The sequence below is a fragment of the Leishmania braziliensis genome, chromosome 21, assembly GCF_000002845.2.
Source record: "Leishmania braziliensis MHOM/BR/75/M2904 complete genome, chromosome 21".
Classification (NCBI taxonomy): Eukaryota; Euglenozoa; class Kinetoplastea; order Trypanosomatida; family Trypanosomatidae; genus Leishmania; species Leishmania braziliensis.
In genome coordinates this window covers 299146-318398 of record NC_009313.2, presented here as the reverse complement: position 1 = coordinate 318398, position 19253 = coordinate 299146, and the positions used below count along the sequence as shown (strand labels likewise).

Genomic DNA, 19253 nt, shown 5'->3' with positions numbered 1-19253 from the left:
CTTGCTCCTCTCTCTCTCTCTCTTGCCGTGAGGGTGTGTGTGGGGGGGGGGGGAGGAAGAGGCAGGCTCTATTGAATGAGCACTCCCTATATCTGCCTCTGTGGGTAAACCGGTGGGTGAGGGAGTGGGTGCGGCCGGTGGGAACAAATGGTGCTGTCAGTGAACCAACACGCGTCTGCACAGTGTAGGCGTGTTCGCTGGTTGCTGTCACATACGAGGGTGGATGCGCGCCGTAGAGGAGGCACATATGTGCGCGAGAGAAATAGAGAGAAGGAAAGAGCGTGAAGGAGGAACTGAAGACACGGAGCCGGTCGCGCGCGCGCGCGCCCACGTACATGTGTAAGCAGAGACGCATGCCTTCGACGAGACAGGGGGGAAGGTAGAGGCACGGCGCATGGGCGCGTATGTATCGGTGCCACAGCAGTGTAGCCGCACCAGCACAAACGCATCCACCGCTCACAAAGCGACGAGGGGGGGCACACACATAAAAAAAAAAAACACCAGCGAAGGAGAAGGCCGCAAAAAAGGGCGGCGGCACTCCTCCTTTCACATGCGCTCTTCTGATTCGCGAGCCCCGCACACACCGCCCTCCCGCTACCACCGTCATTGCCTTTCCTCGCCCCATCCTCGTAACTTCGCCCACCGCTCCCCAAAAACCTCCAGTTGCCCTCCACACACCGAGAGCCGCGTTTGCTGCTTGAGAGCATACCTTGAGTGGCTACGTGTGGCGACGGTGGTGTTAGTGAGGGAGAGAAGGGTGGGGGGAGGCTAAAGGGGGAGTGTGAACGTAAAAAAGCGGAAGGAAAGGGGCCACCGCCATCACCGCACTGCGTTGCTGGGCGCAGCGCTTAATTTGCCACGGCCTCGTCGGCCGTGACTCGCCAAACAAACAAACAAAAAAGAACGCAAAACGTGCCGAGTCGCGTGTCTCTCTCGGCGGTTGAGCAGTTGGTCCCCCTTACGCGAAGCACCTCCACCCGGTCGACCAAACGCTACACCGACGCGCCCACACGCACGCGCAGGCAACAACTCCGCCAGCGATGAAACCCACCGCCGCCCGCTCCGTCACTGTGTACGACGCTTCTCACCCTATTCATGTACACTTGTGGGTGGCATTTTTTCGGCCATGGCCATGGCAGCTTAGCTGCGTGCCTGCGGACCCGCTCGCCCTCATCGGCAACGCAAGGGGCGAAGCTGTGAGAGAGAACAGAGAAGCGGTGCTTACTTCTCTATATGTGGAAGATGCGGCGAGATGCGCCGCGCTAGGGCGGCTGCCTCCTGCACCAAGGCCTTTCGTTGCTGCTTGAGCGCTTCGCTCTGACGCACCGGCACGCCATCCAGGCTGCAGATCCACTGTGTCAGAAGCTCATCCGCGATAGCGGCGAGACGGTACACCTTTGCCTGTGCCTCAGCCACGACGCCATGGTCACTAACATCATCATGATTACCGTCACTATGGGCATTGCTCGAATCATGACCACGCTCCTCACCACCTTCGCTACCCCCGTGCTTGACGAGGCCGCCCTGAGGAGCGTGCCTTCGCCGCACCTCCACCAGCTCCGCGGCGGCTGTTTCGAGGTTGGTGAGCGCGGCCAAGAGGGGCGCCTCCTTTTGCGTTTTGATTCGATGGACGTAGGAGAAAAAAGCGCGCTCGGCCGGGTCGGCAAACTCAATGTCGTCGTCACCCTTCTCAGCCCCACGCCGCACCTGGGCAGCCTTCGCCCCCTTCACGCCCCCCGACTGGCCGGCTGCGCAGCCGCTGCTGGTTCCTGCACCATGTGACAGCGTCTGCGAGGCAGTGCTCCGGCGCCCATACCTCTCGCAGCTCTCCCCGCGGTGTACAATGTGATAAGCGAGAACAGTTCCGGTGACGGTGAGCACGAGTCCCGCTACTGCGGAAATGTAGATGTAATGCGCTGGGTACTTGGCGAGTTGGCGACAAGCCTTATGCGAGATGGTCGAGATCAGCCGCCATTGTGGGGACGCAGCGATGGACGAAGAAGAAGAGAACAGCAGTGGCGATGGCGACGCAGCCGCGTTCGCGCTTGTGCTGGCCTCTGGTGCGAGGGTGGCCGATGATCTCCACGATGCCCACATAGACCTCTTCAACGGTACGAGCAGCAAACGGAGAAAAAATGGCCCTCTCTGTCTTCGGTCGTGTGTTGTGAAAGGGTGGGATGAACGAAGGAGGGGGTCAATCAGCAATGAAGCGCTGCTGAGACGCGCCGTCCGGCATGATGGCAGGGATTTGGAGAACACGAAACACGTAGGTGCGCGAACACACAAACAAACATACAAGCCAGGCGCACGTGATGTGGTGTGGCAAACTCGCAGGAGGATACGACAGAGAAGGAGGGAAAGTGTGTGTGAAGAAATTGGCAGAAGGGCACACCACACGTGGGGGGGTAAGCCAAAGGTGAGCCCTAAAGGACGACATGGAAAGAGAGGAGAGAGGTGCGCTGGCATTGCATACTCGACAGAAAAAGGGGGGGGGTTATTTGGTGATGGCGGTGGCGTACGGCTGCCTGTGCCCACAGAAAGAGAGACGTGCATCAACGTTGCCTCTCCACCACCTACCACGACCACCATGGTAGGGTCATGGTAGGTGAAACCCACAGGGAGAGAGAGCGAGAGAGAGAGAGACGCACCAGCACGTGAGCAGACATACGTATCGATCCGGAAAATGAGGAAGTGTGGAGGAAGCACCGGTGATGGCCCTCTCCTCTCACCAGCACCGCCTACTCGGAGGCCTGCTCCGCCTCCTCAAGCAGCAAGTACAGACGCACGAAGGGAAGCATTGTGCCCATCTCACCTACCTTGCGCCGCACCACAGCCCAGTCCGCGTCGGTGCGCAGCTGCACCGCACATTGGGTGCGCGACTCCACGTAGTACAGTCCCCACTTGCGCGGCGAGGAATGGGAAGGTGGCATAAGAGAAGCCAACGCCTGCAACTCCCGTGAGTCTGCCGTCGCGCTGTCGTCGGTGGAGGAGATGCTGCGGCTAAAACGGTGGCTAGTGCGCGCCTCGTCTGACAAGGACACATCCACCCCAGTCCGCTCATTCGCGTCCGCATTGCGAGGGGGTGCGACCCAGTCTCCGAAAGCCTCCGCAAACGTGCACCTCGGAGAAGGTGACGGCGCGCTGTTGTGACGATCAAGAAGCACCCGACGCAGCGCCAAGTCACTGACCATCAGGGACACCCACAGACGCCACAGGAGTCCAACAAAGCGAGTGCGCTGCCTCAGTGGTCGGAGAGCGAGAGACAGAGGAAGACGGATGTGCTGGAGCGGTGCTGTGCATTGGTGCTGCTGCTGCGATTTCTCCAGCCCCAGGCCTGGGCTGCTCAGCATCAGCGCTGATGGAGAACCCAGAGGCGGAGCTGATAGACTTGATGGTACCCGCACCCTCCACGTCGCCCCCACGACAGCGGCGATCTCCTGCTCCAGAGCCACAGCTGCCTGGCCTTGTGCGCGAGCCTGGTCACACAGGAAACCCTGCGACACACGGCCATCAGCATTGGCCAAGGCACTCGTGGAGACGGGGAGTACCCCTGCATTCACTAAGGTCGAGGTAGATTCAGCTGAAGAGAAGTGAGTCAATGGCGTGCGCACTTTCGCCGTGGTGTTCTCGGAAAGTGCCGCCAGCGCCAGGTGCGAAGGGCAAAGAGGTGTCGCCACCTTCTCGACTGGTGCCCCGCTCAAGTGTAACGAGGCCGCGAGCCCGCCAAGGCGCGCAGTGGCACTGCCTCCACCCTTGTTGCTATCGGTACTGCGGCTCGACGATGTGACTGCGCCCCGCGCGGTCGTATAGTGCTGACGGCTGGCGATAGAACGGCAAACCAAGTGAAAAGCATCTGCTCGTGCCGATGAGGGCCCTTCGGGTGAGGCAATGGTATCCGTTGCCGGTGCATGCCTCTGCTGTTTCCCTGGTGTAGCCGTGAAGTCTAGAGTCCCTCCAGCGTCCGGGGGTAACGACACCAGCGACGTGGATGGAGGGGGAACCGGAAGTGGCGATGGCGAGGCAGCGGCAGCGCCGAAGTCACCGGCCTCCTGACACGTGGCACAGTAGCCCCCACCGACCAGGGATCCCTTGCCTTGGCCGAAGCCGTTGCTGATACTGCCACTCTCGGTCGCCGTATCGTTGCCGCCCTCGCAAAGCCTCGGTATTGCGGACAACCTCAGCGCCTCCACGGTCAGCATTCGCGTCGCCAGCCCACCGCTGTCTTGCTTTATGATGTGATGCCCGCTAGCGGGCACCAGTGTTGCGGAGAAGGGAGCCGCCACAGCGGAGTCCAGAGCGCGCAAGGCCGCTTCCGCCGACACGACACGATAACCGCCTGGCAATGCGCCTACCACCTCCACTGCTACAGGGCACACGTATTCGAAGTAGCGCCGCCCCGTCTCTGCGTCCAGCTGCACCGTGTACGTGTACGACATGTCGTCCTCCTCGTCGTCATCGCTCTCCGTCTTCATTTCTGCCGCACGGGCTTCTGCCCCAGCGTAGCCGGTGTCCGTCGAGGAGGGGACGTCATCAAATGAGTGAGACACCGCCCCTGCTGTCGAGGACAGCGCACTGTCAGAGCTGCTGTCGGCGCTGCTGTCGTCGTCTTCTGAGCTGCCGCCCACGTCTTTCCGCTCTCCGCCCTTGGTGTGGTGCAGGTGGCTCGAATCAAGGGCGCTGTGGTTAGCAGAGCAGTGCGATGCCGACGTGATGGAGGAAAGAGTCGAGGCGGAGCTGGGAGAGGCCGAGCCTGTCTCACCTCTTCCGTCACTCGCCTCCGCCGCCGCCTTTGCCGACGCGACCACGAAACTCGGCACACTCAAAGACTCCCATGCGCTCTCGTCGTCGCGTGCGTGTTCATCTCTGCTACCACTGTCCAAGTTGTTAAGCTTCGGTGGCATGAGAGATCCCTGCAGCGAGGATGCCCACTGCTCTTGAAAGCGAGCATTGCCAGAGCCATGCAGCGAGCCAGCCATACCACCACCCAACTTACGCTCGCTACGCGCGAGTCTCCGACTTGCCACGCGCTGCCACACACCCGTTAGTGTTGCCGCAGCAATGAAAGACTCCTTTGGAGTTTGCTGAGGTACGTCGAGGGTATCGGCTCGAGACACCGACGCTAACGACACCCACGACGGCGCCAGCGACGTCGAGGTCGAAGACGTAACGGATGAAAAGGCGGTGCGAGACGATGACGCCTCTATCTCTTCGTCCTCGGATGTCGTCCCCGTCGTGTCATCCCGGTCAGAAGGCGGCGCACTCCAGCGCCACCGCACTTCCTCCCGTACTTTTTCTGGCGCGGGGAGCCCCAGTTGTCCACGTGCTGCTGCGTCTGCCTCCTCCTCCGCCGAGGACGTCTCCCAGAGACCCGGCACGTCACGTGAGTCGTGCGGCGGCCGCCACGGGGGAGCGACGTGCACCCGTGTAGGAGCCTTGCCGTGGCGAAAGGCGGCACGCTGATGCTCCACGGCGACCGCTAGCGACGCGGCCTCGCGGACACGACGCGCAGCGGGGGTCGCAGCGAGCCAGTCCTTGCGCTCACCCCCACCGTCCGTTAGCGTCTCAGTCCCGGGAACAGCTGCCGCTGGCATCTCCACAGGACGGGCATGAGCAGCAGAAAAAGCCTGAAGCGCCAACTCCTCCGTCTCGGCCTGTCGCGCCGTGGCATCGAGTGAAAACAGAATCGGCAAGTCATGAGAGAATGGGACCGACGGCGGCGGTGGAAACACCCCTTCCTTCGGCGAGAGCAGTGCAGCATGCGCGCCCTTGGCAAAGGTTTTCGCCTCCAGTAGAGGCAGCTGCGTCGCCGCGCGTGCGGGGGATGTCGCCAGGGCGGCATCTCTCGCGAAGTACTCTCCGCCCTCAGCCGAGCCATTTGCAGCCCTCGTGCGCTCGTTAGCGTCGATGCCGATCTCGTGTGGCACCTCTGGAAAGCCATCCACAGTGACGCTGGAGTGGTACGTGGTGGTGCAGCCTGCGTCCAATGGCGCCGCTCCGAGTCGAGAAGCGAAGGCCTCGTCATACAACGCCTTCAGCTTTGCACAGGCTGCGGTCTTGGCCGCCTCCTGCGCTGCATGGTGGGCTCGCTGCGCACCCAACTTCCGCTGACGCCGCTGATAGTGGGCAAGCAGCTTCCTCCGCAGGAGGGCCTCCAACTCAGTGGCAGAGTAGCCCTCGCAGCGGCCAGGAGAACGCGCTTTGGGGGTAGGCAGTGCTACCCCGCTCGCCGATGGCGTCGCTGCAGTGTTCGTTTGTGCGGCACTGACCGGCCGCAGGCGCGCCTCACTAGCAGCATTGTTCACTGTGGGCTCACGACCGGAGGATGAGAACAACCACGGGCGCAAGGCAGAAGTAACTACGCCTACCATCGTTCCCACTGTCCGCTGCTTGTCCGCGCCTCCGCTCGGTTGCAGCGACGGCGACGGAGACGTGGGATCGCTGGCATCCGGTGCCGTCTGCGACTTGCCTGCGCGCGAGGCTGGCAGCGCTGGCGTCCCTGTCAGTACTGTCGTGGACAAGGCAGCCAGCGACACACTTCCGCGGCGCGGGGCGGCTGGGGTGGATGACGACTGCTCACTCCCAGCAGTGACCCCACCTGAGACGCGGCGCTGCCACACTGACGGTATGCTCTCCGCCTCGGTCCTCCCCACAGTGGCGGAGGTGCCTCTCTGGAACGGGGATTGTGAGCTAAGAGGGCTGCTGTTGCCTCCCCTGGTTCTCGCAGTGGGGCTGATTGTTGTCACCTCGACACATGAAGTTGGGCGAAAGACGACCCCGGCGTAGTTTACCGGCAGCAGGGGATCCGAGAACATCCGTATGCTGTCCGTCCCACTTCCTGGATCAGCGAGCTCACCTCCACCCCACTGACACCGTTGCGGCTGAGCCGGATTGTGCGGTGGCCGCAGCAGCGATGACGGCGGTGTCGCTGACAGGCGCGGCTGCTGCTGGTACGGCGCAGTGTGCGAATTCTTCGACGCAGCAGCAGCATCCTCTGCCCACTCCTGGGCATTGCCAGCTGCTGTGTTGCCGGTGGCAGAGTTTACCACGCCGTCATGGACGATTGCAGACACAGAGCTTCGATTCGCGCGCTCAACAAGCATAACGTTGTCACAGCCGGCGGAGAGCGGAATGGCGGAGAAGACCTCGGCATTCTTGAGCCACGGAATGTTCTCCACCAGCTCCATCATCTCACTGCATGTCTGCGCGCCGATGGGATGGTTTAGCGCATCCTCCTCCTCGTAGCGGCTGCACTCGACACGTGGCGTGTCAGCTGCCCACAGGGATAATGAAGCTGAGGCTGACCGCCGTGCGACCTGCTCCCCTAGTGGAGACCTCACTGGCCCCTTGTCTTCGACCGTACGCTGCTTTCTAGTCGTGCCTCTGACGTTCACGGAAGATTCGCGGATGCTGGTGAGACCGTCGTAGAGCTGCTCCAGCGGGAACGGTGCTGCAGGAAGCAGATGCAGAGCCGTGCAGTCAGCAAGGTCAAGAGACGGTGGCGAGGTGACGACGGCACCACCGCCGCTCTCCTTGCACAGTGGAAACACCTCTGCCCGTCCGCGCCCGGCGAGGTCCAGTGAAAATAGCGTGACTTGTCCGTTGGCGCTGTTGCTTCGCACGCCGGCCACCACGCTAGAACGGGAGAGCGTCAAGGAGGGCGTCAATCTTGGCGATGACACAGGCAGCATCGCCGGTGAATGCTCCTCTCTTTCACCCCTCTCCTTTGCCGCTGCACGGCTGCCAAGACGTTCGCGCTGCGCGGGCGGCATACCTTGGAGTGTTTCCGTAACAGACGCCTTCACGAGAACAGCGAGGGTGGAGTGCGCGCCAGTGACATCCTTAGCCACGCCGTCCCTCTTCGCGCGGCTGCAGCGACTCCTGGAAGTTGTAGAGGAAACGAGAGATGCTCCTTGCTGCCGGTGCGGGGGTGGCGTTGCTGGTGGCTGCTGTTGCTGCTGCATAGTATTGAACGCGGCCGCGACGAGGGTGCCTGCCCACAGAGCGTGCTGCTCACTTGCTAAAGGACCTAAGCGGTTGAGCGACGCTTGCGACGTGGTTGGCGCTATTTCCCCAGCTGCGGCAGCGGATGATGACCCGCGCTGCGAAGGGGTGGAGACGGTGCCGCAGGCTAGTACACCGGTGGGTCGGGGGCGGTGCAGCGGTGTCGGCGTCACCGAGGTGGCCAGGAGACCTGCGCTCGAGCCGCACCGTGACGTGCCGCCGGCGCCGAACACGCCAGTTAGCAGCTCTTCAGCTGAGGGGCGCTCTGCTGGGTCAACCCGCAGCATCTGACTAACCATACTCACGACAAGGGAGTGCAGCAGCTGCTCAGAGCGGAGAAAGGAAGGGCCGTAGAGCGTCTCCAGCACGGCCAGCTGAGGCTCTGCGAAGGCATGCGGCGTGCTCAGCGCGGCAGTGTCATAGGTGCCTTCCGTGATGACGTAGATCTGCGCTAGCACGTTGTCAGAGGTGAAGGGTAGCTTCAGGCAGTAGAGTTCATACAGGATCACACCAAGTGCCCAGATGTCGGCACCGAAGGAGTAGGGGTCACCCAGGCAGAGCTCAGGGCAGAGGTAAAACGGGGTCCCCACAAACGTCGTCGTAAAGGGCTCCGCGGGTTGCAGCAACTTCGACACGCCAAAATCACCGATCTTAACGATGCCGTCGCGCTTTGAGACGTATATGTTGGACGGCTTGATGTCGCGGTGGACGATGCACAGCGCATGCAAGTAGGCTAAAGCATCGAGGCACTGCTTTGCAATGTCTGTGATTAGGAAGGATTCAAGCCACAGCTGATTCGGCAGAGGCGGGAGCTGGGGTTCACACGGGTCAGAGGCGCGGCCAGCAGCGGCAACCTCAGCATTACCACTTAAGCTGGCGAGGTACGGCGGGCTCGTGCCGGCAGAGCCGACGGTAGCATTGCTGGCGGTCGTAATGGGTTTTCGGATGCTGCTGCAGCTACCACAACGCACCACACCAGCTGCCTCCAATTCGGTGGCCCCAAGCGGGGTAGCGGGCATCGCTGCCTCCGGTGCGTCAGACATCCACGTCTGGCCGGAGGAAGTGCCAAGGCCGTCCCACCGCATCGCGGTTACCTTCACTGCTGTGGAACACGTCGATGCCGGTGGATGCGGGGCGGAGCGGAGAGTCGCTGCGAGGCGCTGGCGGTGTCGTCGGCTGCGACTCGCCCAGTCCTCCCCACTCGCTGCCGCTTGATCGACGCCTGTAGCAGCGTTGTCTGATACAGCAGCGGACGATCCATGCAGCTTGTGCACTCCGGTGGTCGTCTCCTCTGTTCTCAACGTTATGCATTGGTGCACACTGCCGGTGCCGCTCAGTCCTTGGCCGCTGTACTGCCGCAGCAGCGAAGCAAGGTCGCCGCCATCCATGTACTCCGTCACAAGACAGAGCCACTGCGATCGAAAGGCCTCCCCAGCTGCGGCGATGTCGTCGCCATGAGGCTGTGAAACGAGCGTGGTGCTTCCCTTCCGTGGCTGCACTGACTCATCCTCATCGTGCAGAAACGAGTCGTAGTAGGTGATTATGTTAGGGTGCCCAATATTCCTCAGCAGCGACACCTCTGACATCGCCATGAGCACCTCCTCATCGGAAAAGTTGTTGAGCGAGACGGCCTTGACAGCCACCTGCTGCTCATACATAATGCTGGTCGGCTCCGTGTCAACGCAGAGGTACACTGTGCCAAAGCCGCCCTGACCGATCACGCGGATCGGTCGGTAACGCGGCCAGCAAGGCAGGTCATCCATCACACAAGGTAGTAGACCGTCAAGAAGGCGCAGGGAGAGGGAGAGAGCAAGCGGTGGAAGAACAAGACACGAAATACAAGAGAGAAGGCAAAGTACGCGGCAAAGCGCAACAACACCTACCGCACACGCACACACACACACACACGCCACAATACAGCGGGGGAGCGAGATGAAGAGGGAGAAAGCTGAAGGCAGCAACCCCGCGAGAAGCAACGGAGAAAACCCTCCTCCCACACAACAAGACGGTGGCCAGCTGAAGAAAAGAAAGGAAAGGAGCGAGAGGAGAAGAGATCGAGACCGTGTGTGCCTTCGGCTGCGCTTGTTTGCCCTATTGTATGGCAAATAAACTGGAGAGCTAATGCGCTCACCTGCCCTCCGTCTCACCGTCGTCCTCGTCGTCTTTTGACTCTGATGCGCTCTCGGATGAGGTTGAACGGGGGGAAGGAGGGGCGGCTGAGGGAGAGGATGGTGTGTGTGTGTGTGTGTGTGTCTTCACAGCAACCACTACGTGCACGCCGCCTCCGTCAAGTCGACTTGTCCGCTCCCGCGCGATAGACGCACCGGAAGTCCAAGAGAGAGAGAGAGAGACGAGGCACAGGAGGGAGGCGCGAAGTTGAAGAACGTAATGCGCCTTCGTGAGATGAAACGACTCGGCAGAGAGTCGAGCGACTCACCGCAGCGCGTTATACGGCGAGCGCCCGTGTCTCTTCTTTTTTTCGCTCGCCACTGTAGGAAGAGAGCGAAAGAGGAGAGGGGGGGGAGGGAAGGGAGGAGGTCAGCTGAGCGAGACGTACTCGGGAGACACACAGAGAGAGAGAGAGAGCGGAACTAAGGAAAAAAAAATGAGCCATATGGCCACGGCGGCCCCCCTTCCCTTCTCAGCAGCAAGGCAGTACTCGAAGAGGCACGGAGGGGCCGAGTAAAGGATCGAGCTTCCTCTGGAGAAAAAAGCAAAAACAAAGCCTCAATCGTCTCGCCCCACAGACGCACACAGAGAGAGAGAGAGAATCGTGTCGCACTGCCGATGTCCTCGAGAGAAAAGCGCTCGAAAGACACACGAAAAGAGCACAACAACAATATAAAAGGGCTGCTCGGAGTTCCACTGCTGCTGATTACCGCAGGGACCGGCTCATTCGCACTCGCTGGCGTAGGGAGGGGAAAGTGAGAAGGCGAGGAGGAGATCAGCCATCGGCATTCACGGTCCAAGGCGCGCCTTTTACTGTGCTATATAGCCCTTCGTTCTTTCCAGTACTGAACGACGGTGGTGGTAAGCACTGGAAAGAACGAAGAAAAGAAACGCACGTCGGCTGGCGTGCGTACTTTGGTGTGCGTGGTTGTGCACCCGTGCAAGCTCACGTGCGCGAGGACGGAAGATGAGCGAGAGGGGGTTCACAAGTGAGTTCATGCGCCCAGCGACATCAGCACTCATACGGCCGACGGAGGGGAAAAAACACAGGCGCGAATCAGCACGAACCAATGGCGAAGCACAGTTCGCGACACGGACGCAAAAGAGGTGCAAAAGAGAGATGGATACGGTGTAGCAACTCCCTCATAGGGCCATAACACTTCGTGCGCACACACACACACACACACAGCGCCGCGAACAACTCCGCAGCAACTGTACAAGGCTCGCCACGTGACGAGAGGGTGCGCCGCCGCAAAATAAAAAGAAAAACAGTAAATTTCAGCCAGCGATAGATAAAGCTGCGCCGCGGCTAAGATGCTTTTTTTTTTGGGGGGGGGGCGCGTGTGCGTGTTCGCAGGCGCTAGACGTGCACTAGCTTGGTACCCTGTTGGATTCGAGCAGAGTGAGGAAGAGCGGCGCAGGGATAGGCGGTGTTTAGTGTGGGTGTAAACAGGCACGCCAAGGTGTGAAGCCGACCGCGTTGTTGAATGAAGATGCGCAACAGCGCATGGAACCAGGCAGAGGGGGGAGGGAGGCGGGGGGATATATCCACGAAAAGAGAGCGAGAGGAAGCGAGTGAATAGAAATAAAAAGGGCACGTGCGTGAGCAAGAGAAAGGGGGGGGATGAAACCGCGCGAGCGCCACCTGCGCCTGTCCTGGCACTGGCTAGGTAGGCGTTGCCGCCCCCTATACACCCTCTCACACACATCGCTTTGCCGTCTCCTGTGCAGCCACCTTCGGCAACGACGCTATGGGAGGGGCGATTAGGTAGAGAAGGAGAGAGGGGTTGGGGGAGGGGCGCGTCTACGAGCATCGGTCCGAGCTGCGGCGTCTCTTTTTTTGTTGTTCAGTGCGCTTATGTGGGTGCGTGTGGATTTCCTCCAAGTCGATGAAGTCAAGGAAAAGTCAAAAGAGGAAGCGAAGAAGAGCGCGTGTGAATACCCCGGCCAGGGAGAAAACATCAACAGGCAAGGCGTCACTGCCCCTGCCTCCCAAGTGGCAGTGAAGGAAACACGTGATGAGGTAAGAGGGAGGGAATGTACGTCAGGGGGAGGGGAGGGGGTAGAGCGGAAAAGGTGGAGCGTGTACAAAAATGCTGGAGAAGGACCGAGGGAGGGGAAAGGGTGCGCCGACACACCGTAGATCAACCAGTGTGGAAAAAATCGTCCCCACGCCTCGCCACTCTCAGATTAACTTCTGGAGTGCGGCGGGGACGGTGCATGAGACGGACACAAAGAAGAGAGGGGGTTTGGAGAGACATTGACGTGACACACTGACATGTAGTGAGGAAAGAGAACAGGAAGGGCAACGTTAACACAAAGAGAGAGAGAGGAGAGAGAAGGGAGGGAGGGAGTAAAACACGGAGAAGCTAAATTACTGCCTCGGTCGGCTGTGTCGCATACAAGGGAGGAAGAGAGAGCCACTGAAGGTGGGGAGTCAGCCTATAGGAAGACGACGTGTGACACGCCCCTTAACAGATTCCTAAAGAAGAAAAGTGGTACGATAGAAACAGCGAAAGGAGTGTCAGCGCACTCGCTCCCAGAACAAGAAGCAATCCACCTCCTCACCAAGTGCGTGCCTGTGAAGATGGCGGTGTACTCGAGAGTTGCTCATTCCCCCCTCCCTCCCTCCCTCCCTCGCTCGCTCTCCGTCTGTTGATCTACCAGCTTCACGGTACCCAAGAGAGAGAGAGAAACGGGTTGAAGCGAGCACAGCTGAGGGCGGTCAAAGTAGACCGACAGAAAGAGAAAATGCACACCTCGACAGTTAAAAGACTGAAAGTGCCAGACACAGCCGCCTCCGTGCATCGGTGCGTGCGTGCGTGAGTGTGTGTGTGTGTGTGTGTGTGTGTGCGTGTGTGTCTGTGGGTAGATGGGGGGCTGCTAGGAATGCTCCTCATCGTTAACCGACCCTCCTTCTCTGTGGTTAAGATTGCGTCGAGCGCAGTACTAGCCCCAGCAAACTCTACGCACCTTGTAAAGACTGGGGACACACACACACGCACACGTCTACAAGCGTCTTGTCCGCAGATTCCTTACTTCGTTTACTCTGGTGCACTCGACCGCCCCAACCTTCCCCCCTCCGCTCCGGTCGTACCATCGAGCTCAGAGCTTAGCGGGATAGCGAGTCGCCTCACCGTCTCGAAGAATTAAGATGTGACGCAGATCACGGTAGCGATCGTTCACCTCAAATCCATAGCCGATAATGTACTTGTTGGGGCTGCTAAGGCAGGCATACTCCGGTTCAAAGTCTACCTTGCGCGCCGCTGCCTCCTTGTTCACCATCACGAGCGTCTTGATACTCTTGGGTTGATACTTCTCGATGATACTGGTGCGCAGAAAGTGCAGCGTACGCCCCGAGTCGCATACGTCCTCGACGATCAGCACGTGCTTGCCGCGTAGATTCTCGAACTTAAGACCCGACAGCATCGCGACCCTCCCAGTGCTCCGTGTACCATCGTTATACGAAGTTAAGCGAACAAAGTCGACAACGTGTGGTAGGCCACAGTCGCCGAGGTAGCGGATGAAGTCGGCTGTGAAGATATAGCTGCCCTTGAGAACGGATACAATGATGAGCGGGTTGTCGTAGCTGATCGGCGCCTCCGATACAACCGTCTCCATGCCGGTCGCCACGTTGGGCGGAAGACGGCAGTCCCGGTGAGTGAGCAGCTTGTAGTCATTCGCGATGGTCTGTGCCATGGCCTTGATTTTGCTCTGGATCACGTCCTCCGTGGCGATAATACTGGACGCCATGGGGTACTCACGGCCATCCACGAAAACCCTGCCCTGGGCATCCACGGCGCCGCTGCAACGGTGGTTAGACAACATTGCTGTATGATCTCTCGCCCTATTGCGTGCGTGCTTTAACAGTTTTTAGCGTGAGAGCACGTGAATGGAGCTGTGTGCGCGTTGGTCTAACCTGTGAGTGGGTGCGTGCTGGCGTAGGCTCTAATACGCAAGACCGCTTTTCCTTCTTTTTTATGTCTGTCCAGTTTGAGTGGAGGAGAGGCCTCTTCGCGACATGCAGACTGATGAGCGTGAATGTGTAGTGTGTGTGTGTGTATGGAGAGAGGGGGGGTGCAGACAGAGAGAGCACGGGGGAGTAGTACCCGGTGTTTAAAGGAAAGGGGTTAGCTCTGCCCCTCTCCCCTTTCATCCACCTCTCACATCATTACTTGTTTGTGCTAGCCTACTCCCGTGTGGGGCATGACTATACACGCGGGGACATGCCGGTAGACATGTGGCGTATGGCTGAATGAGAAGAACATTTCGCTTATCCATTTTTTTTTTTTACTTCGCCAGTGAGTGGTGGAACGTGTGGGGGGAGTGTGGGGTGTGGTGGGGGGTGAGTATGCATGTCTGTATCTTATTAGCGGAACGGAATCGTATTGGCCATCCAAAGCATAGCACTCATTATCAACAAGAACAGCAACAGCTGCCATGGCCACAGCCACAATCAACATCATCGCTGAGCGCGTGGGGAGAGAGGGGGGGGGGGGCGTGTAGTGTCCGCTCTCCTCTTCATGTTGTTTTTCTTACGATTCCATTATGCGGTGTTAGTATCAAGTACACATCTTCGAGCGATAAGGGGAAGAGGTGAGGGATAGCGAACGGCACCTAAAGAGACAGAGGAGATGAGTTGTCCGAGGAAGAGGAGGAGAGGAAACGGGGATGAAACTACAGAGACTTGCGGGGAGAGAGGCGCCAACGAGGAGGGGGGGGGGGGGGGGCAGAGAAGAGCAGACGTACACAGCAGTTACCAAGCGAAAAAGAGAGAGATGATGCAGCACGTTGAGCAGTCGCACACACGCGCGTCCCTGTCGCTGCGTCCGCCTCTTCCCTTCACTCCTCGCTCTGCTTCAGCACCACCCTTAGCCAATTTTTTACAACACTATGCCACAGACAGCCCACTCCCACCACCACACCAGGCTTTCGCCGACCTCGCGCTGCACCCATGGAGAAGGCTAACTGATATTCTGCGTCGCCGTATTGCGTACAGCTTCAGTCTCACTCTCTCCCTCCCCCCTCCCACTCGCTTATTAAGAAGCTAGCTCCCCCCTCCTCGACGCGCTCAGTAATAGCACCACCGCTGAGGCCACAATGCCGTGAGACGAGAGAAAACGAAAAGGAGAAAAAATCAGCGCGTAGCCGCCACTGTGCGTCACTGCAGTTCTGCTGATTTACGCAGCTGCACTCATGACTGAGCCTCACACTTGTGCGCTGCAACCTCGCTCTTGCCTCGAGTTGCGTGCATGCTTGTCGGTATGTCTGCGTGGATGCTCGTGAAAAAGCACAGACAGAGAGAGAAGCGGACAAGCTTTCCTACCGGCACGAGTGGCAACTCATCACAACTACAGCTTGCTCGTCGGCTTCAGGTAGTACTCCTTCTTGAGCTCGCAGACATCGCGCAGCTCGCGGTACGACTCAGCGAAGTCCATGCCGTAGCCGATCACAAACACATCGGGGACCCTGATGATGGGGTAGTCGACTAGCAACTTCACCTTGCGCCTCGACGGCTTGTCCAGCAGCACCACCGTCTTGAGTGAGGCCGGCCTTTTGGCGAGCATGAACCGCATCAGGTACTGCAGTGTGATGGCACTGTCGACGATGTCCTCGACAATCAAAATATGGCGATCCTCCACGGAGTCGCGCACGTCAAGGAGCATGCGCACCTGGCCAGATGTTTCCACGCCTTCGCCATACGAGCTGGCACAAATGAACTCCACCCGCACCGGAACACCCTCGTCGGCGAGAAAGCGGGCGAGGTCAGCTGTGAAGATGAAGCTGCCCTTCAGCACGCACAGCAGGTAGAGCGGGTTCTCTGGGGCTAACTTGAACTTTTCGTAGTCTTGCGCAATCGTCTTGGCGCACTGCGCCGTGGCTGCCCACACCTGCTCCTGCGTGATGACCGTGCGGGCTGACATCGGGTAGCTGCGCGGTCCCGCCGCACCAGCAGGGCCGAAGGGGGACTTGGTCCAGCCGCTCATGGAGAATAGTAAAGGTGAAGAGAAAGGGGGGCCCGATGCGTGACGGATGCTGCTGTACCGGGGGGGGGGGGGTGAGAGAGTGGTGGGGAGAAGGAGAGAGAGACCAAAGTCATTGAGCCGCTGCAGTGCGGGATTTGCATATATATATATATATATATATATATATATATGGGCGCACGCACACGTGAACTCCCTTGTCTGGCCATGGCAGCGAAGACAATGACAGATGAGGTAGCATCACATCAACACACACACACACACACACCTTCGATGCAGCGTCGCACACGCCTCCTGTAAAGCACGCGCTGTCTGCAGAGCGGGGGGTTGCGAGCCATCCTTTTTATTGTCTCCCTCCTTCCTCGACCTTTGTCACCGCCGGAGAGCGGGGGACGCTGACTTAGCTTGAGACAACTCCTCACACTCCGCAAGTGGGCGTTCTCTTCTTCACCTCACGTACCTCCACTTCCTCTTCTCTCTTTAGGATGTTTCTCCCACCTCTCACTTCAAAGCAGCAAAGAGGACAAACGCGCACGCACGCACATCTGCCGGGGGTCAGGGGGGTAGAGATCGAAGTGCGAGAAGAACTGCAATACAGTCAGTGGAGGAAGAGCACAGAGAAGAAGTGCGTAGGGAAAGCGTAAGAGACCGCTATCATTCGTCCCTTCACTTATTATAGACATGCATCTCTCTCCCCCTCCTGCATTCATCAAGAGTCACTCCTCCGATCCGGCTGCTGCTGCGCCCGCTGCGCTGCCACGGCCTTCTGCAGCTCCGTTTGATTCTGAAGAAGGGTGCGCTGCTGCTCTCGGAGGTCTTGCGCCTCACGACGCTCCCGCAGCTCCCGCTCCCACGCCGTCTCCCTAAAACGCGCATTGCGCTTGTTGCTGCCAAAAAAGTTGTCGTTGTAGCTTCCGGCGCCGGTGATGGAGGGGCTCATCTGAGCCCACTCCCGCCCCTCAAGCGGCTCCCGCTCCAGCTCACGCCGCTTCACGTAGTGGCGACGTACCCACACCCAGAAGATCAGCGTCCACAGCGTGCAAATTGTGAAGATGATGCGCTTGTCACGTGTCATCATATCCTGCTGATCACGCATCTTCGAAAGGGCCGCGCGGTTGATCTCCAGCGAGGCCTGCTGCATGCGCCCGTGCACTTGCGACAGCTGCATCGTCTTATCGTGGTAGTCGAAGATCATCTTGCGGAGATGCCTGTCTGCTTCGTAGTGAAAGGTCTCGTAGATGGCACGCAGGTGATGAATCTGCGCGTCGCGGGTCCGCAGTGTCTCGATGAGCTCACTGTCCGTCATGGCGCGGTAGGTGTCAATCGTCGGTCGCTCAAGGGGTTCTTCGGCTGCGGTACCATGGGAGGTGGTACCGCTGCCACTACTGCCACCGCTGCTGCTGCTGCTGCCCTTTGTGCCATGAAAGCCAGTTGGAGAGCACGTCTCATCCCAGGAGAACGAGGATGACATCGAAGCAGAAGCTGAAGTGCCGGCGTCCTGGGCGCCACCTCCTCTGTGATGGTACTGTTGCTCTTGCACCTCCGCGCGCTCTTGCTGATGATCGTGCATCAGTCGCTCCTGCTCATTCTTAAGTCTGTTGTAAGTACCGCCGTCGTCGCCGATAAACGCGGCAGACGAGAAGCCACCAGTGGAAGCGGCGAGATGGCGAAGCGAGAGACGGAGCATTATTTGGCAAGCTTTCCTCTGTACTGCCCTAGCAGCAGTGCGCCGACGTGTTTCGGTGCTGCTGCACGGAGAAATCATAAAGAGAGAATGATGCCCAGGCTCGAGAAGATCTCTGCGAGTCGCACACTCTTGAGGGATGAGGTGCGACAGCAACACACAGGACAGGTATGTGTGAGTGCGTGCGACTGGTGCGTCGAGCTTATGAATATGCGGACACCTTCCACGTTTTTTTTTCCTTTCACCACATCGAAGAGACGCATAGAGAGGGAGAAACGGGAAGAGAAGTTGTTGATGCGGCATCAGCATCAACAGTGTCAGCAGCAGTAATAACAGTTCACTTGACTCTCGAAGACTGGCGGGTTTGTGGTCTTCTCGTCGTGAGTTACACACCCACGTGCGTATGTAGGTGTGTGTTTTGTGTCTCGTACTTGTTCTGGAGCTGAAAGCAGCAGAGATAAAGCGTCTGAGAAAGAGAGAGGCGGTATGGAGGACGTCGCGGCCTCCATCGATGCAGGTGTTGCGTGCTTCTCCATCCAACCTCCCCCCTCACCCTCTCGCGCCCTTCTCACAGGCCGTGTTGAAGGGAAGAAGAGTGGCGGGTCAGCATCGACTCACCCCCACCACCATCCCCACAACCACTCTTGCCTCTTGATGAAGCCTCAGTTCAGCTGCTAATGCTGTACAAATATGTCAGCGAGAAGCACTTGATGCGCCTCCAGCCAGTCCCTCTCGTTCAGGAACTCCCATGGCGCACTCATCTCCTCTACCTGAAGCACACACAGACGCTCAGCCAACCGCTGCCTAAAAGTCGTCCGCTCCAATCCCTCCCTCTCGTATCGCTCCCCTTTCGTAGTACACCACGATGAGGGAGCTAGAGAGAGGAAGAGAGAAATACACGAGGACGCTGTGACAGTGAATGGTGCCGGGGCAGCGACGCTAAAATGCGAGAGGATAGAGTAGAGAGAGCGAGGGAGGGAGAGACTACCTTGTAAAACATACACGCAAGAGGAATCACCGGTGCTGACCTAAAGTCCGTTGCGAGAGAGGGAAGGTGTGAGGAGAGGCAAAGAAAAAAAGGCCCCCAGAGCGCATTCGATGCCGATTGGGCTTGCCGGTGCAACGGGGGGTGGCCCCAGCGCACCGCATACGGCGCACTCAGTCTCACCTACAAGGAGGCCCCGTCCTCTCACAGGAGGGGGAGGATTGGCAGAAGGCTACAGAGCGAAGGCTCCCCTTTTCGTCGTTGCAGGTGCTGTCGTCGGCTCGTGCTGCACATTTTATTATTTCATCCATACCCACACCAGACGAAGAAAGGAAAAATGAGTGAGCAGCCCCCCCCCCCAACCCCCCACTGGCACGCGTGCGCCTATGGTGCAACACGGGTGCGTGGGCTGGAAAGGGGGGGGGGAAAA

General features: G+C 59.1%; 5 protein-coding genes across 5 annotated transcripts; all 5 read right to left on the bottom strand.

Moving 5' to 3' along the window:
• Positions 1–1221: 1221 nt before the first annotated feature.
• Positions 1222–2097, bottom strand: LBRM_21_1020 (conserved hypothetical protein; the record flags this gene model as incomplete). Its single annotated transcript, XM_001564757.1, has 1 exon — positions 1222–2097. One exon carries the CDS (start codon positions 2095–2097, stop codon positions 1222–1224), a length of 876 nt encoding a protein of 291 aa, XP_001564807.1.
• A 641-nt stretch (positions 2098–2738) lies between these two features.
• Positions 2739–9764, bottom strand: LBRM_21_1010 (conserved hypothetical protein; the record flags this gene model as incomplete). Its single annotated transcript, XM_001564756.1, has 1 exon — positions 2739–9764. One exon carries the CDS (start codon positions 9762–9764, stop codon positions 2739–2741), a length of 7026 nt encoding a protein of 2341 aa, XP_001564806.1.
• Positions 9765–13275: 3511 nt separating this feature from the next.
• XRPT (xanthine phosphoribosyltransferase) lies at positions 13276–13998 on the bottom strand (the record flags this gene model as incomplete). The annotated part of the gene is made up of 1 exon (XM_001564755.1): positions 13276–13998. One exon carries the CDS (start codon positions 13996–13998, stop codon positions 13276–13278), a length of 723 nt encoding a protein of 240 aa, XP_001564805.1.
• Positions 13999–15521: 1523 nt separating this feature from the next.
• On the bottom strand, positions 15522–16157 carry HGPRT (hypoxanthine-guanine phosphoribosyltransferase; the record flags this gene model as incomplete). Its single annotated transcript, XM_001564754.1, has 1 exon — positions 15522–16157. The coding sequence occupies one exon, from the start codon at positions 16155–16157 to the stop codon at positions 15522–15524; it is 636 nt and encodes a 211-aa protein (XP_001564804.1).
• A 706-nt stretch (positions 16158–16863) lies between these two features.
• Positions 16864–18141, bottom strand: LBRM_21_0980 (conserved hypothetical protein; the record flags this gene model as incomplete). Its single annotated transcript, XM_001564753.2, has 1 exon — positions 16864–18141. One exon carries the CDS (start codon positions 18139–18141, stop codon positions 16864–16866), a length of 1278 nt encoding a protein of 425 aa, XP_001564803.2.
• Between the last annotated feature and the right edge of the window lie 1112 nt (positions 18142–19253).